At 43.5% G+C, this 18,798-nt stretch overlaps 1 protein-coding gene across 8 annotated transcripts in view; it reads right to left on the reverse strand.

Moving 5' to 3' along the window:
- Positions 1 to 18,798, reverse strand: part of Urgcp (upregulator of cell proliferation) — a 51,135-nt gene that overhangs the window by 28,939 nt on the left and 3,398 nt on the right. The window contains exon 2 of one of the 8 annotated variants that reach the window (XM_076545883.1): positions 14,994 to 15,067. The exons of 2 other annotated variants lie outside the window; for them this stretch is intronic. Coding sequence is in view for 1 of the 6 variants with exons in the window: in XM_006972977.4 (XP_006973039.1) it covers positions 330 to 343 (14 nt within the window). In the remaining 5 variants the exon portion in view is untranslated. Of the gene's footprint in view, positions 1 to 200; positions 444 to 8,988; positions 9,059 to 14,993; positions 15,068 to 18,798 lie in introns of those variants that run through there. 5 more of the 8 variants (XM_076545882.1, XM_006972977.4, XM_006972979.4 and 2 more) reach the window with 5 other exon arrangements.

The raw sequence follows: 18,798 nt of genomic DNA on the forward strand, positions 1-18,798 counted from the left end.
GCGGCCTCAGCCGAGACCTAGGACCCCGAGTCCCCTCCCTCAGCCTCCCCGCGGCGCGGATCCAGGCTCCATCTCTCGGGCTCCCAGACCCCGACCAGCGGCTGTCCTGGCTGGTCCCACCCGCGACCCCGCGGGGAGACCCTGGCCCGGCCACGACCGCCCAAGGTCGGCGGGGGAGGCCGCGGGTCGCGGACAGGCACCTGGCGGGACAGGGTCACCGGGGTCTGGCCGAGGCTGAGGCAGAGGGGGCGCCAGGTCGCAGACACGCACGGCTCGGCCCGCCCCTCGCCCAAGAGGCGCCCCCTGCGCAGCCGGAGCGCCTCACTCACCCGGGCGACGCCATGAGCGCAGCGGCCTGGGCGCTCCCGCCTCCTCCGTGCTTGCGCGGCTGCCGCTGGGCGCCGGGGAGGGGCCTGCAGGCCGCCCCCGCCTGCTCCGCTAGGGCGTCGGGCGCCGTGGGCCGAGCTCCGGGTGGAGGGCAGGCCGGCGCCTGGGGCGAGGGAGAGGACGCCCAGGGCCCCGAGGACTTGCGACAGCAGCCTCTAGCCCGGCCCGCTGCCCGGAGGCTAGAACTCACCTGCAGAGCCAAACCTGCCCCGGAGCCAGTGACTGGCTGCCAGACTGGGGGACGTCACCCCCAGCCCCCGCATTCGGACCTTAATTTCTGTAAGAAAAGCACTTTCTCTAGCTCTGGGGTGTAAATTGTTATTACTGTTATTATTAAGGAAAACAGTGTCTTTCCTGCTACTAGTTCCCAGTGGTGTTTTGGTGTACTGGTTGGCTTCAGAACTGGTTAGCCCCTTTTTAAAAACGTGTGAATATTGTATTACTTAGAAGTACAGAGTGAGAACTTGTGCGGTGGGATTTCCTAGCTTCACCTACAAGCTATGAATACTTGGACACGTAAAATTGTGAGCCTTGGTTCCAGGCCCTCCAAATTAGTTTCAAAAACTAGTATCTTCTAAGAGAAAATACCTAATAAAAAGCTTTGGACTATGCAATGCAAACCATTTCTGGTGGCATTTTTGTGTTATCACATTAAGGGTTTATTAAAAAATTTTTTCATACAATGTATTTTGGTCATATTCTTTCCCCTCCCAGATCCTCCCACCTTCCTAACTTTGTGTTCTTTTATTTTTATTGAGACAAGTTTTCACTGTGTAATACTGACCTGCCAAAACCCTGATGTGTAGACTAGGATGGCCTTCAACTCACAGAATTCCATCTGCCTGCTTCTGCCTCCGGACTGCTGAGATTAAAAGTGTGCACCACCATGTAGTGCAGGGCCCAACATTAATATTCTTTTCACCACTAAGAATATCAAACACTAAAGAGATCAACCTTTGTTCAGCTGCCAGAATATCTAGGCTGGAAACCGGGCTCCACAATCTATTAACTATAGTTGTAAGACAGAACCTCTCCAGGGCCATGGGTCCTCATTCCCTTCTTCTCTGTGAGAGTTAACTAAATGAATATTCGCTTGGTACAGGGTCTCTTTCCATCCTAGGAGAAGCCAGGCAGAGCTTCTGGGCCTTCTTGTCCTCTTCAGGAAAACAAAGCTAACAATTACTGCCTGAGTTCAGAAGACATCTAAAGATCTACAAAGGAAAGCTGATAATGCTCCTTCTCCTAGGGATTCTTAAGTAAGGATGGTCAAAACAAGAAGTCAACTATGTTTACTTAGGACTACAATGTATGTAATCTTGGTTTAGCCAAAGTAGCACTCCTCTCTCTCCTCTCTCAACTCTAAGCCCAAATAATGCCACACACACACACACACACACACACACACACACACACACACACACACACACTTTACAATTTTATTTACAAAAGGAAATTCTTTAAAACAAATTTTTTAAAATGTGGGGTGTGGTGGTGCACACCATAAATCCTAGCCCTCAGGAGGCACAGGAAGAAGTGAGTTCAAGAACAGCCTCACAGGAGGCATGGAGGTCTGTATGCTCACAGATGAGCACTAGGGGAACCTGGAATGTTAAACATCAGGATTGTTCCTTCAAGAGAAGGGATGCAATACCTTTTGCCTGCTCAGAAGGCTGAAGCAACACGCTTCCCAGCCTGGTGACCTCTTCGCTATATGTGTGGCCAGAGACTTTTCCCAGCGCTGGACCCCTCCCCTCCCCAATCTATAGAACCTATCTTTATGAACTTTACAAAGAGTTTCAATGTAGTCATGTCTGATCTGTATTTAGCTTACTTTGTCCCTCAAGGAGATCTAAGTACGCTTTGTTGTGCACACAGGAGTGAGTTCATTGTCACCGAAAGGTTTCCCTACCCCGATACTGGTTTCTCCACCGATGCAATAAATCAGATCAGGCCAAATTAGTCCAGGTTTTAATCTGAGCAAAGCATTCCCAGGTGGTCTCAGGGGAGGAGGGGAAATCATGAGGCTGCTCCCAAGGGAGGGGGCCTTAAGTGCCCTCCAGAGGAGTTGCTGCTTGGTAGGCTTTCTTTCTTTCTCTCTTTCTTTCTCTCTTTCTTTCTTTCTTTCTTTCTTTCTTTCTTTCTTTCTTTCTTTCTTTCTTTCTTTTCTTTTCTTTTCTTTCTTTTTTTTTTTTTTTTACTTTAAAAAAAATCTTAATTTTTATTTTGTTTTAGGAGTAGAGTGTTTTCATCTCAGGCCTCTGGAGCTGGAGTTACACACAGCCACGTGAGCAGCCACGTGAATTCCGTGAATCGAATGAGAATCCTTTGGAAGAGTAATCAGTGTTCACAACCACTGAAAAGAAAACTCTGTAGCCCTCAATAATGATTTAGCTTTTGTTTTCTTTTGTCTTTTTAGATGCGGTCACACTGTGTAGATCTGAATTTTTGTAGAATTAATAGTTTACCCAGATATTTTCCAGGAGCATGCAGTGGTTGTCCAGAAGTCTGAAGTAGGAGAATTGCTGGAGCCCAGCTACAGGACATTCTGATGCTGAGAACATGGGGATTTGATGATTCTGATTCCATGGTGCTGAGGACAGCATCAAGGGCTTCTGGTGTGCTAGGCAGAAGCTTTTCTACCAGGCCTGGCACTGCACACCTTTAATCCCAGCATGCAGCAGACATAGTAGGTAGATCTCTAGGTGTTCAAGGCCAGCCTGTCTATATGAGTTCCAGAATGGCCAAGGTGTGTACACAGTTCCTATCTCTCAAAAATAAATAAATAAATGAGCAAACAAACCAACAAATGAAAATAAAACAATCCCCCACATAAAACACAAACAAACATACAAAACAAAACAAAAGAGAATTTCCACTTCCTCAGAGAGTTGGTAGGCTTTCTTGGGCAGGGTCTAAAGAGAAAGAGATGGAGCCAAGGTAGAGAGAGCTTCCACTTAATCAATCACCAGGACAGTTTTCACCAAATTGTGCTGTGCTTATGTATGCCTGAAATGAACCACTTGAAGTCAGAGCCTAGAAGTTTGAACCGACACAGGCTACAGAGTCATGCTGAACCGAACTACCTTCTTGACTCCCTCAACTTGTCACTGCTGGCCATGAAGGTCGCACAGACCCCCACACAGTCTGATCTACATAGTGAGCTCTAGACTAGGCAGGGCTATACAGTGAGACCCTTGTCTCAAAAACTAAAACAAAATAACAGAAATAAGTAAACCACCTCATATTTTCAACTTAATTTTTAAACTTTGTTTAAACTACCTGGTTCTACCTTCTTTAGTGCCAGGATTGAAGGAATGCACCACCACTCCCAGTTTTTGTTTTAAGATTTTCCTTCAGGATTTTAAAATTATTTTGAATTAAGTGTACGTGTATCTGTGTATGGGCATGTACACATGATTGCAGGTGGCTGTGGAAGTCGGAGGTATTGTGGCCCCTCGACCTGGAGTCACAGGCAATTGGTTGAGAGCTGCTGGACATGGAAACACAACTTGGGTGCTCTGCGAGGAGAGTATGTGTTCTCAACTGCTGAGGCATCTCATCTTTCAAGCCCTTTTGTTGCATTTTTTTCTAGATTTTTTTATGCAGATGAGTATTTTGTCTGCATGTATGTCTGTGTTACCATATGTATGCAGTGCCCACAAAGGTCAAAAGAGAGCATTAGATCCCTTGGAACTAGAGTTACAAATATGAGAAATCATATGGGTGCTGGGAACCTAACCCAAGTCCTCTGGAAAAGCTGCCAGTGCTCTAAACTGCTGAGCTAGCTCTCCAGCCCTCTGTGTTGCATTCTTAGTGGTGACAGAGCTACATCTACTGCCCAGACAACAAAGACATATATGCTATTCACTGAGGAGAAAAAAAGTATCCCATTTTATACACTTCATGTAGAGTACAATGAAAAAGTATCTTAGTATTTGGTAAAGTGTAGTATTCATTTTAATTGACAAGTGCTATTATTTACAAATATATTAGCTATCCATTCCCAGTCTCATATTTCCATGGTTTCTTTTTGACATTTCAGTTCACTTGAAGTCTTTATATGTGAATTGTGTCAGTTTACAATAAGTAATTTCTGAGTAAGTGTAACATCTTAAATATGGATACACATAATCTGTAGTGAAAAGAAATCAATAAAAAGAAAAGACTTTTACCCATTCCTTACCATGCTAACCCAGGTGTGCTATGAAGTAAATTGACAATATTAAGTAACGATCACCATTTTCACTTTTAGAACCTTGTCATCATCTGGAACAGAAACTTATCCTTTAGACAGTAACTCTCCATTCCCACTTTCCCTACCTTATAAGCTCTATTCTGTGTGGCTATTTGAATGTTCTTTCTCTATGGATCTGTTTAATGGGATCATATCTGCACTTCATGACTAGCTAGTTTCACTTAGCACAATCTATTCAAGGTTCATTTTTTTGTGTTTATCTGCTCAGACTATCAAAACTGGGTGCCAGACTGGGTGGCAGAAACAACAGGATTTATTTTCTTGATGTTGGGATGGCTAGAGGTCCAAGATCTGTTTACGGTGGCTGTTTTCTGATTGGATAGTTGATTCTTGTACCCTGTAGAGCCTCTTCTGCATATGCATGGGAGGATGAGAACAGGCATTCTCTACGATGTCTTCCTGCCTTTGTGTTTTGTTTTTTATCTTCTCACATCATTTGATTTTTATAGATATGGTGTTTGCCTATATGTATGGAATTGTATCACATGTGTGAAGTACCTGTGGAAGCCAGAAGAAGGCATCCGATTCCCTGGAAATACAGTTGTAAGGTGCCTAGGAGTGCTGGGAAACAAACCCTTGTCCTCTACAAGAGCAGTGTCAAGCTCCAATTTGTTGTTGCTTTTTAGGAGTGAAAATTCCTCAGGACTTTCTTTTTCACAAGTTAGAAGCTTAGTTGGGTAGGGTCTGCCCTAAGGGCACGACTCCCTTTATCATTAAATTTCCAAGTTTTCTTTTTAACTTATACTGTACATTTTGTATGTCCTTTTCATTGTACACCTGCATAAGAATAACCACATGACAAATAACCACATGACAATGGCAATATTAGGCTATCTTGAAATCTTTACCAAGAAGAAAAAAAAATGAGTTCATTACATTTCAATTTAGTCTAAGGCAGATTCTTAGGACATAGGCAAAAAGCATATTTTTTGCTGAAATATCACAAGAATGATCTATAGCAGTTGCTAATATTGTTCCCCTCTGAAATGTTGTAAGTGGGCCTCCACAGTCCACATGGCTCTCAAAAGTGTCATCTTCTAAGTGCCTACTAGGCCTGTTAAGCCTCATTACAGCTCCAATCACTCTCCCTTTCCAGTCTCACATTTGGAGGAATGTCGACATTCCTCCAAAAATAGCATAGTTGGGCCTGTCCATTAATATCCCACCCCTGGTACCAGCTTCTGTCTTAATTTTCTACTGTTGTGATAAAACACCATGACCAACGCAACTTATAGGAGAGAGTTTATTTGAGGCTTATATTGTCCATGACCATCATAGCAGAGGACATGGCCCTAAAGCAGCAGCCGAGAGCTCACATCTTGAGGTACAATCATGAGGCAGAGAGACTAGGAACGGTCTGCTGAATCCTTCAAGCCCACCCCTAGTGACACACCTCCTCTAACAAGGCCACACCTCCTAATCCTTCCTAACCAGTTCTACCAACTGGAGACCAAGCATTAAAACATATGAGCCAGGGAGGGAGAGGGAACAGGGGTTGGTTTGTAAAATGAAAAAAAAAAATTAAAATAAAAAAAGAAAACATATGAGCCTATGGGGGCTACTTTCATTCTAACCACGAGTAGCAAGAGCTTCTAACCACCAACCCATCTTTCCAGTGCATCTTCTTTTCTTATAAGGACACCTACCCTATAAGATCAGAATCTTTCTCTTACGGTTTTATTTAATACCAGTTACCTCTTTAAAGGGAAGTCATAGAGTCCGGTTTAAAGTTAGGAATCTAGTCTAGAACATTCTAGTGTTTCCTCTCTGCCTCTGCATCCCAGAGTGCTGGAATTAAAGGTATGTGCCAACACTGCCCAGCCCTTTTTTTTAAAAAATAATTTTTAAAGACTTATTTATGCATATAGTGGCGACATGTATACTTGTATGCCAAAAGAGAACATCAGATCCCATTATAGATGGCTGTGAGCCACCATGTGGTTGCTAGGAATTCAACTCTGGTCCTCTGGAAGAGCAGCCAGTGCTCAACCTCTGAGCCATCTCTCCAGCCCCCTCCTTTCTTTTTTTTAAAGAAAGGTCTTGTTTAACCTAGGCTGGCCTCTTCAAACTCATTATCTTCCTGCCTCAACCTCCAAGAATGCATGAGGAATAAAAAAAGAAAAAGAGAATGTTTTTGATGTTTTGAGACAGGGTCATTTGTAGCATAGGTTTGCCTAAAACTCACTATGTAGCTGAATGAGACTTGCCTCAAACGCCTCATCTTCTACCCCTACCTCCCAAGTACAAGGATCACAGATGTGTTGTACTACCATGCTTGACTAAAAGGACATTTATGGACCTTGCTCTTTATAAAAAATAAAACACTGACAGCAATATTTATTCTCAGAAAACTTGTAAAACACATGCGAGTTCTCCACGTTGTAGAATGCTTTAAAATTTATGGTAAGATGGAACTGGGCACACACCTATAATCAGCACTTGTTGGGAGACAGAGGCAGGAAAATCGGGAATTCAAGGCCAGCTTCTGCTACATGAGGAGTCTGATGCTAGCATGAACTACATGCTACATAAGCCTCTGTCTCAAAAGAAGCTGGTGAGATGGATCAGTGGGTAAAGGCACCTGCTGCTATGCCTGTCAATCTGAGTTCAATCCCTAAGACCTATATGATGGTATAAGAGAATATACTACCCAATATGTCCTCTGACCTTTCCACATGGACCCTGACACACAGGGTTTCTGCCCCACCCCAAATAAGCAAATAAAATGTTTTAAAAAAAAAACACAAAAACTTACAGTGAGAAATAATTTCAGTTAACTTGAATTAGTATTTTAAAAATCAACAAAGTTTATTTATTTAACTTGTAGTGGTAAGATTGAACCCAAGACCTTTCGAAAGCTAAGCAAATAGTCTGCCGCTGCACAACTCAATGAATGTTTTATTAAATGTTTTAAAAAGATTTATTATTTTATGTGTATGAGTGTTTTACCTGCATGCATATCTGTATACCACATGGATCCCTTGGAACTGGAGTTACAAGCCATTGTGAGCTACCATATGAGTGCTGGGACTTGAACCTGGGTCCTCTGTAAGAGCAACAGTGCTCTTAACCACAGAGCCAACCCTTTAAACCAAATTTTCTGTTTCTTTTCTTTTTTTTTTTTTTTTTGGGTTTTTCAAAACAGGGTTTCTCTGTGTAGCCCTGGCTGTCCTGGAACTCAGGAGATCCGCCTGCCTCTGCCTCCCGAGTGCTGGCATTAAAGGTGTGTGCCACCACTGCCACCCGGCTATCAGACTCAAATGTTTTTGTTTTGTTTTTTAATCATCTAGCCCTACCAACTTGCTCTAAGTCAAGAATGACTTTGAACTTCTGATCCTACCTCCACCTCCCCAGTGCTGGGGTTACAAGAATGTGCCACCACAACAGATTTATGTGTGCTAAGGAAGATTCTAGCAACTGAACTGTATTACCAGCCCCCAAAGTTGTTTCCTGGGGCTAGATATGGCTCAGATAAGGGCATACACTGCTCTTCCAGAGGACCTGAGTCCAGTTCCCAGAACCTATGTCAGGCAGCTCACATCAGCCTGAAACAACTCTAGCTCTTGGAAGAGCCAGTGCCTCTGGCCTCTTTGGGCACCCAAATGTATGTGCACGTATCCCCCCCCCCCAACACACACACACATACACATACACATACACATACACATACACATAATTAAACAACAGGTTTTGTTTCTTGGGGGAAAAACGTTAATTTGCCAAACTAACAAAGCAGGGGGCCAGGGAGAGGGGAGAAGCATATACAACTAAATTCAGATATAATAATGGAGACATTGCTATTAATCTTATGGAAAAAAAGAATGAAAAGAAGAGTTGAACACCAACAAATTAGATAATCCAGATGAAATGAGCAAATTCCCAGAAATATAAATTATTTTGAAGTTACTAGTTACTTTTCTTATCACTGTGACAAAATACCTTACAGCAATTTAAGAGGAGAAGAATTTGTTTTGACTTATAGTTCGAAAATAAGTCTATCATGGCATGCATGGCATGGTGCCCGGAGCATGAGACAGCTGCTTACACTGTATTGGCTATCAGGACACAGAGCCTGGCCAGAAGCTAAGCTAAGCTATAACCCATAAGGTCCTTTGGAACTTCATAACCCATTTGCTCTAGCTAGGCCAGGCCCCATCTCCTAAAGGTTCTACAAGTCCCAAACGGTGTCCCTAGTGTGCAAACACATAAGCCATGGGGGACATGTCACATTCAAACTATAACATAAACCAAGTCAAAAACCTGAACATCTGGGCATGCAAGATGGCTCAACAGGTAAAGGTACCTGTTCCCATGGCTAGGACCCAAGTTTGATCCCCAGAACTCACGTGGTGGAAGAAAGAACCAATCCCCATAAGCTGTCTTCTGACCTTCATGGACATGCCCACACAGACACATCTATAAATAAAAGAAAAACCCTGAAAATCTAAATGATCCTGCAAGAAGTAAAAACACTGAATCACTAATCAAAAACTTCCAAAGTCTAGGACCAAATGTCTTCACTAGTGAGTTCTTCCAAGTGTTTAGAAAGTTACCACCAATCCTGCTTAAAAAACACAAGAAAAAGGATAGGTGTTAGGATTCTGCTGCCACTCCAGCTGCATGACCACACATGAGCAGTTCAGGAGCTAAGCAAGGGGTCTTACGTCATCCGTGTGCTGTGTGATTGCGCAAATGCACGCAGCACGGTCACGCAATCAGCACATGCCTGGCATAGCTCAGTAAGCCCACTTGCGCATGTGCACGGGAGTCCTTAAAAAGCTGAACACAGACTCCTCCTCTCTCTTCTCTGTTCTCTCCTCCCCCACTATCTCTCTCCCTGCATGTGCTTCCCCAGGCCTGGTTCTTTTGTCCCTTCCTCCTAATAAAGCTCTGATTTTGTCGTGGCTCCTGCCTCATGACCTTTCCGAACGGTAACCAGTGCCTCTTATATTTTTAAAACAACAATAGGTTCCTAATTCACTGCATAAGGCCAGCATTACTATAATAAGTCCAGGAAAGAAAGGGGAGGGGAGTTGAAATAAAATAAAACTAGATGAAGAAAGTAACCTACTGACCGATATCCCTCGGAATTTAGCTACAGAAATCCTGATATGGCCAGCACTTGGGAGGCAGATGCAGATAGATCTCTGCTAGTTTGAGGCCAGCCTGGTCTATATTGTGAGTTACATGAGCCAGAGCTGCTACATAGTGAGACCCTATCTCAAAAAAGAAAGAGAGAGAGAGAGAGAAAGGGGAGGGGAGGGGAGGGGAGGGAAGGGAAAAGAAAGAAAGAAAGAAAGAAAGAAAGAAAGGAAGGAAGGAAGGAAGGAAGGAAGGAAGGAAGGAAGGAAGGAAGGAAGGAAGGAGAAAGAAAGAAAGGAAGGAAGGAAGGAAGGAAGGAAGGAAGGAAGGAAGGAAGGAAGGAAGGAAGGAAGGAAGGAAGAAAAAAGAAAAAGTGGTTTTTAAAAATGGCCTGGGTAGGGGCTGGAGCCGAGCAGTTAAGAGCACAGCACAATTTTTCCAGAGGTCCCCACACCTATACTGGGGGCTCACAAACCCCTGTAACTACAGATCTGGAGGATCAGTGCCACCTTCTGACCTCCATGGGCACCTGCACTTGTGCACATACCCACACAGACATACACACAGTTTTTTAAATAAATAAACACAGGCTGGGAATACCTACCATATGTGAGGCTCTGGGTTCAATCTCAATTTCTCTCTCCCACTCCCCACCCTCTCTTCAGGAGTAGTGGCTTGCCTATAATCTTAGCACTCAGAAGGAGGCAGAAGGATCCTAAATTTGAAGCCAGCCTGGGCTACATAGTGAAACTCTTTAAAAAAAAGAAAAAAAAAACCAGGCAAATCTAATCCAACCTCATATTAAAGGGATGTATACTAGGCTGGGGATATACTCAATTTGTAGATCATCTGTAGGGGAAAAAACAGTAGAATCATTGTATCTAGGTTGAACATTAGAATGAAACAGTTGTTCTCTCTAAGTACCTAGACCTTGAAGAAATCATTGTGGAAAACAGTAATTGTTTTCTGTTATCGATAGGGCTGTTTTTCTGGAGGAGCTTTACAGCCTTTGCATGACTTTGGTCATAAGATGGTCCTGGCACACCTGCAATGTCTTGCATTATTGGGTACTTCAAGCAGTATACAATAAAGACTAAAGTTGCAGGGTGTGATGTTTTCACTCAGAAAACATATAGATTAGGGTATGAAGATCTTGTTTTACCCAAAAAACAACTTTTGTGTATCAGTCAATAAATACGCCCTTGCACAGCTGTTCAGGTTTCAGTTCACAGAAACTGTTCCTCCCTACTGCAGAAAGCCTGAATTACATTCTGTCGTGACCCTCTTTCTTCAACCAATCCTCATAAGACAGAACACTGACCCTGCCTGCCTGGGTTAGGTCTCCAGAACTAAATGGTGGTTCACATCAGTAATCCTAGCACTCAGGGGGTTGAAGCAGGAGGACTGAGTTCACAACCAGCCAGGGCAATACTTAGTGAGTTTGAGGTAAGTCTGAGCTTCCTAGTGAGACCCTGTCACAAAAAGAAAAGAAAAGGAAGGGAAAGATGGGGAGAAAGGAGAAAAGGAAAAGAGGGAAGAGAGGAAGTAGAGGGAGGAATAAAGAGGGAAGGAGAGAGAGGGAGAGAAGCCTATTTTAATTACTTCTATAGTGAGTTAGTACTATAGAATAGGACTAAAAACTCTATCTAGGCAATTAGACACATATACAAAAACTATTTACAGAAGAAAAAGAAAAGCTCACAAATGGGAAAACACTGGATGTGGTAGCAAAACCCTGTAATCCCAGCACTCAGAGGAGGGGCCAGGAGAGTAAAAAGTTCAAAGTCATCCTATATATAGTGAGTACTAAGCATATTATGCTAGAAATGCAGTCAAACATTTGTCTTTCTACAGTGTCAGAATTTATCAAGTATGGGTAAATTCACAAGATTCAATGGTTTCAGTGGCAACCAGATAATCCTATTTACCTTGGTAATCTGGCCAAGGCAAATGCAGAGCCTTTGATCACAATCTTTTTTTTCTTGTGTGCATGCATGTGTGGGCATACATTTGTGCATGTGGAATCCTGACATTGATGTTGGAAATCATCACCATCATTTTTTGTTTGTTTTTGTTTTTCAAGACACGGTTTCTCTGTGTAACAGTTCTGGCTGTTCTGGAACTTGCTTTGTAGACCAGGCTGGCCTTGAACTCATAGAGATCCATCTGCCTCTGCCCTCCCTAGTTCTGGGATTACAAACATGTGCCACCACCGCCCAGTTACCATCGATTATTTTTATTCAAGGAGGCACAGTCTATCAATCAGACCCCGAACTCAGGCCAATATGGCTAGTCTCCCTAGTCAGCTTGTCTGTGCACAATCTGTCCCTGCCTTCTGAGGCTGAAATTACAGCTGCACCACCCACTTGGCATTTACCTTGGTTCTGGAGATCTGAACTCCTGTCTTCGCACTTGAATATCAGGCACTTAACCACTGAATCATCTCCTCAGCCCCTTTATTCTAATCTTAATTACTAACTCTCATATCACATAGCACATGGGAAATATATCCATATACATGCACATACATGGTTTACAGAAAGAATACAAGTTAAGGAGGCTATATTAGAGTTCAAGTAGGCTAAGAGAAATGCAAGTAGAATCTATATTGCTAACATAATGAACCCAAACCAACCACTGGTGTGCTGGTCTGACTAAGAATGGCCCTCATAGGGCTCCTATGTTTGAATGTTTAGTCATCAGGGAGGGGCACTACTTGAGAAGGATTAGGAGGTGGCACCTTGTTGGAGAAAGTGTGTCACTAGGGATGGGTTATGGGGTTTCAAAAGCTCAAGGCAGCCCAGTCAGTGTCTCTCTCTTCCTGGCTGCCTGCAGCTCAAGTTGTAGAACCCTCAGCTACTTCCCCAGCACCACGTCTGCCTTCCTGCTGCCATGTCCCACCATGACGACAATGGACTCAACGTCTGAAACTGTAAGCAAGTCCCAATGAAATGCTTTCTCTTATAAGAGTTGCTTTGGTCATGGTGTCTCTTCACAGCAGTAGGACAGTGACTAAGACAATGGAAGAAGCTGTTGACAGGGTTGAAAGTAAAGCTGCAGCGTTCCAGCTCCAGGGTCAAAGGCAGAACCAGGTCTAAGAGCAAGAAATGCCAAGTTCAGGTATACAGGAAGCAAGCAGGTAGAGCATGTCAACAGTAGTGGACCAAGACTAACCGAGGCTCCAGGGGTAGTCTAGAGTTCTCTATCTGTCATACCCCAAGGATCAGATGACAGGGTAGATGGGGCCATTACCACTAGGTATCTACCACTTTCTGAGGTCAGGTTGAGGGAATTATACCCTTTCTCCAGGCTAGCGGCTAGCATAAGTTCTTGGGCCTGATTTGTTTGATAAGATTTTCATCTGCCCACATACCCCCAAAGTCTCCATTTGCCCCAATAAATTTACAGGATAGCTCCCTCTCTTCTTCCAGGAGTAAGTCATTAATCAGTCTGTGCTCTGTGGATGATACCCACCCTATTGTTGGCAGATGGTGGTATTTACTTGTGCATCCAGAGCAAGATCCTCCAACTTCAAAATCCAGTCAGAGGCTGCTTATAAAATGCTCTCAGGGCAACCCACAGGCTGTGCCACTGTATTTCACAATATAGGTGACTTAGAGTACAGCCATCTCTCTAGGCTCCAGAATGCTTTTCTTGAGGGCATGAGTTAGCAGTCAGAGGAATTCAGCACCTTTGTCTTTTTGCACTACCAAGGTTTTCACCATGGAGCACCAGGAGGCAGAAATTGAGCAGTTGCAGCCATCCAACCTTAAGTGCCTAATTGTTAAAACTGTGAATTAAGTGAAAGCTACACTAAAAAACAAAAACCGCCGGGCGGTGGTGGCACAAGACTTTAATCCCAGCACTTGGGAGGCAGAGGCAGGCGGATCTCTGTGAGTTCGAGGCCAGCCTGGTCTACGGAGCGAGATCCAGGAAAGGCGCAAAGCTACACCGAGAAACCCTGTCTCGGGAAAAGAAAAAAAAAACCAACCAAACAAACAAAAAAAACCGGCTGGGCAGTGGTGGCACACACCTTTAATTACAGTACTCGGGAGAGAGAGGTAGGCAGATCTCTGAGTTCATGGCCAGCCTGGTCTACAGAGTGATTTCCAGAACACTCAGGACTACGCAGAGAGAAATCTTGTCTCAAAAAACAAAAACAAAAACAAAAAAACCAGGTCTCCTAACAGTCTAGGCTGAACTCCAGTTTAAGATCCCTATGCCTCCACTTCAAGTGCTAGGCTTCCAAGCATTGTTGTCATTTCATTTCAGTGATGAAACCCTCTGACCAAAAGCGATTTAGGAAAGGCTCACTGACTTAAAACTCCAGGTCACAGTTTATCACTGAAGGAAGTCAAGACAGCATGGGACACAGGCCTGCTGCTATCTCACACAGCATTACCTCCAGCCATGGGACTCACTTCCCAAAGAGATAAATAAAGCAGGGACCATGGTTGCTGGTTGGCTGCCAGCTTAAGCTTTCTTAGAGACTTAAGGATCACCTGACTAGAGAATGGAGTTGCCCATAGTGAGCTGGGCCTTCCTATAGCAATTATCGAGACGATATTCACAGACATAGCCACAGGCCAAACTTATCTAGATAACTTCTCAACTGAAGCTCTTCTCAAGTGATTCTAGTTGGTGTCAAGTTGATAGTCAAAGCTAACCAAGACAAGCATGCCCCACCACCCCTGGCTTCTTTTGAGCATCTGAATCTCTTTAGTTGCCTTGGTATCTTATGCACACATACTTTTCTTAAAATTTTCCACATTATCAATTCTTTGAACATCTTCAAGAATTGATCTGTGAGAGAGCTAATGAGCTAGCTAAATAGGTAAAGGAACCGGCTACCAACCAAATTCAAGCCTGATGACCCAGACTGAATCCCCGAGACCCACATGATGGGAGGAGAGAACTGCCTCACATACCTACCCATACACCCATCCACAAATAAATGTAATTTTAAAAATGTATCTTTTTAGCAGCTAGGAGATGGCTCAGTAGTTAAGAGCACTGGCTGCTCCAGCAGAGGACATGGGTTACACTCTCAGTACCCAGAGTAGCTCACAACCATCTGTAACTCCAGTTCCAGGAAATCCAACATCCTTTTCTGTTTCCTCAGGCACCAGGCACACATGTGATACACAAACATAACATACACATAAGAAACTGTTTTTCATGTGTCTTAGGGTTTCTATTGCTGTAGAGAGACACCATAACCATGGCAACTCCTATAAAGGAAAACATTTAATTGGAGTGGTTCACTTACAGTTTTAGAGGTTCAGTCCATTATCATCACAGCGGGGAGCATGGTGGCATGCAGGCACATGGTGCTGGCTACATCTTGATCAGAAGGCAACAGAAAATGGACTGTGACACTGGGTATGGCTTAGGCATATATGAGACCTCAAAGCCCACCCCCACAGTGACATACTTCCTCCCACAAGGCCGTATCTACTCCAACAAAGCCACACCTCCTAGTAGTGCCATTCCCTGTGAGCTTGCGGGGCCCAATTACTCCAATCACCCCCCAATCAAACTACCACATCATGTATCTCTCAAAAAAATGTTTGCCTGCATGTATGTATGTACATGCCTGGTGACCATGGAAGCCAGAAGAAAGCATTGGGATCCCCTGGAACTGAAGATAAGTATGTCTGTGAGCCTCTGTGTAGGTGCTGAGAAATAAACCTGGGTCCTCTACAAGATTAACAGGTACCCTTAACTACTAAACCATCTTTCCAGCCACCAAAACTCTATCTTTGAGCTTGTTATTGTTTGAGACATGGTCTCATATGGCCCGACTAACTTCTTATACAGCAAAGAATGATGTTGCATTTCTGCCTCTCCTGCTCCCAATCCCTCCTCAGTGCTGAGGTCACAGCTCTGCACCACAATGTCAGTTTTTGCTTGAATTTTTGTTATGTAGAGCTGCCATGGGACTTTTTTTTCAGAATATACTTTTCCCCCTTTTGAATGGGCCATATTTTTCTCTTTGTATGCCTTCTGATTTCTTTATATAGGTGTTAAATCTAATAAAGTAGTAACTCTCCCCTTCCCACAGATGTTTTGTTGTTATTGGGTTTTGTTTGAAACAGAGTCTCATATAGCCCAAGCTGGCCTCAAATTTGCTATGCAGCCAAGAATGACCTTGAACTTCAGGTGTTTGCCTCTACATCTTAAGTGCTAGGATTACTGGTTTGAGCCAACTTGCCTGGCTTGTTTATTTAATTTTTCTTAGATTATTTTATGTGTGTTTTGCCTGCATGCATGTATGTGTAGTATGTGCATGCCTGGTGCCCAGAGGCCAGGAAGAGGGCATGGAACCTTGGAACTGGAATTACATATGGTTGTGAGCCACATGGGAGTGCTGGGAATAGAACCTGGATCCTCTGCAAAAGCAACTAGTACTCTTAATCACTAATCCATCTCTCAAGGCCCATGCCTAGCCTTTTGTGTTATTTTTGCAATGCATCTATATATCTAACATTATTTCGGAGGGTAAAATATTAAATATTATGCATATGCATAATAAAAAGTTTAGAAAGCTATGGGCTAAGTCACCAACAGAAAGTAGTGGTCAAAGCTTTCCTTTTTATTCTAGGGAGGTCTGGGTTGGATTATGAAAATAATTAAATTCTCTGTAGAAGACCTTGAGAATCAGTCATTAATAAAGCCACTACCCAGGAACAGCTATCATTCACTCAGGTTTACTAAGCTTCTATTCTTAGACAAATATATCAACTATTACAAAAATTTGGAGTCAGTTGTTCCAAGGTATATATGTGCAGGAGGGTTAAATAATATGGGATGGGTGGTCCATGAACTAACATTTATTTTTATTCCAGGGTTTTGTTTTATTGGGTAGGGTCTCACTATGTAGTCATAACTGCCCTTGAACCCAGTTATCCTCTGGCCTCTGCTTCCCAAGTACTTAAGATTACAAAGAGTGAGCTGGTCTTTTTCTTTTCTTTTCTTTTCTTTTTTTTAATGATTTTTATTTTTTGAGAATTTCATCCACTGTATTTTGATCATATTCTTTCCCCTCCCCCAACCCCCTACCTCCCTACACATCCAACTTCACAGTCTTTTTTTCTTTTTAAAAAAGAAGCAAGCTAGTAAGCAGCACCCGTCCATGGCCTCTGTATCAGTTCCTGCCTCTGGGATCCTGCCCTGTTTGTTACTGTCCTGGATTCCTTTAGTGATGAACAGCAATGTTGAACTGTAAGCCAAATAAACCCTTTCTTCCCCAACTTCTTTTATGGTCATGATGTTTTATCACAGCTATAGAAACCCTAACACAAACTGGTGCCAGCATAGTGCGGTATTGCTTTGACAGACCTGACCGTGTTTCGGGGAGGATTGTGGAAGGACTTTGGAACTTTGGGCTGGAAGAGCCATTGAGTATGAAGAGCTCTGTGGGAACTTGGAAGATAAGAATGTTGAGAGCAATGAAGATGGAGGCCTGGCTTATGAAATTTCAGAGGAAATATTAAAGACTCTACCAGGGATGTTTGCTAATTTGATTTAAGATTCTGTGGTTCTGGTTAGCTGGGGCTGAAGAACCAGATGTGATTAACAAGGTACCAGAACTACTGAAGTGAAACCTTTACGTTACTAGGACAATTGATGCTGGTTAGCTGGAGCTAAGAAATTAGTGGTGATTAAGACGAGCCCAGCATCACTGAGGGAAGTGTTTGCTGAGAGCACAGAGCTGTATTCCAGGGATAGCCAAGGTTGTACCTTGTGCTGGCAGCAGGACTTGGTAATGTGTAGTCACTCAGGTGGTTGGTACTGGTTTTGAAGGCATGAAGGGGTCATGGAGAGTTGCTGAGATTTGGCATTATGAGAGACCAGAAGTGGCCATTGGTGAAGGTGCAGCCTCAGGAGCAGTTGAAGGCACAGGACTAAAGGGGCCATACAAAGAAGTTGAGGCTTGGCACCATGAAAAGAGCCTATGAGAAGCTGTTGATAGAAGTGCAGCCCAGTTCGAGTAGAAGACCCCAGCATTTTGGAGATGCCAGTACCATGGGATGACCACTAAGAACAGCAGCAGCAGTGCAGTGGGGCCAGCTGGAGCCTAGAGGACAGCTGTGTGTGCTGGAGAGGGCAGAGCCAAAGAAGTGACACAAGCCCTTTGAAGGAATCCAGAAGATTGCGAGTAAATCTCAGATGATCGGACATTGAGTTATTTATACTGTTGGAGCTTTGTTTTGCTTGGTTCAGATAAGGTGCCCTGGTTCTTCCCACTTGAAGAAGATATTTAAGTTTGATTTTTAAAGGAGCCCACAGATGAATGACTTGAACTTTAAAAAGAGATTGGATGTTTTAAAGAGACTGAAATTTTAATGTGTTTGAATTTGTAGACTGTGGGACTTTTAAAATTATTTATGATTTTAATGTGAGATCTTGGGGATGAGTAAGAATGGAAGAGATGTGACTTAATAGTGATGGTTTGTGTATCAAGTTGACAAGGGGTCAGCTGTACTGGCGGGTGTAGTGTGTCAACTTGACACAAGCAGGGGTCATCAGAGAGGAAGGAGCCTCAGTTGAGGAAATGCCTCCAGGAGATCCAGCTGTAAGGCATTTTCCCAATTAGTTATCAATGCGGGAGGGCCCAGCCCATGGTGGGCAGGGCCATCCCTGGGCTGGTGGTCCTGAGCTCTTTAAGGAAGCAGGCTGAGCAAGCCATGGGGAGCAAGCCAATAAACAGCACCCCTCCATGGCCTCTGCATCAGCTCCTGTCTCCAGGTCCCTGCCCTGTTTGAGTTCCTGTCCTAACTTCCTTCAATATGAACAGCAATGCTCAAGTGTAAGCTAAATAAACCCTTTCCTCCCCCAAAAGCAGAGAAGTTATAGTTTAAAAAAAATGTTAATTAAAAAAAAGAAAAAAAATATTTATTTATGTATATCTGTGATCTGTCTTCCTGTACAGCATGACAGAAGAGGTCATTAGATCCCACATGGCTGCTGGGAATTGAACTCAGAACCTCTGGAAGAGCAACCGGTACTCTTAATCACTGAGCCATCTCTTCAGCCCTCTTTTTCTTTTTTTTTTTTTAAATATTTTATTT

The sequence above is a fragment of the Peromyscus maniculatus genome, chromosome 10, assembly GCF_049852395.1.
Source record: "Peromyscus maniculatus bairdii isolate BWxNUB_F1_BW_parent chromosome 10, HU_Pman_BW_mat_3.1, whole genome shotgun sequence".
NCBI classification, from domain to species: Eukaryota; Metazoa; Chordata; class Mammalia; order Rodentia; family Cricetidae; genus Peromyscus; species Peromyscus maniculatus.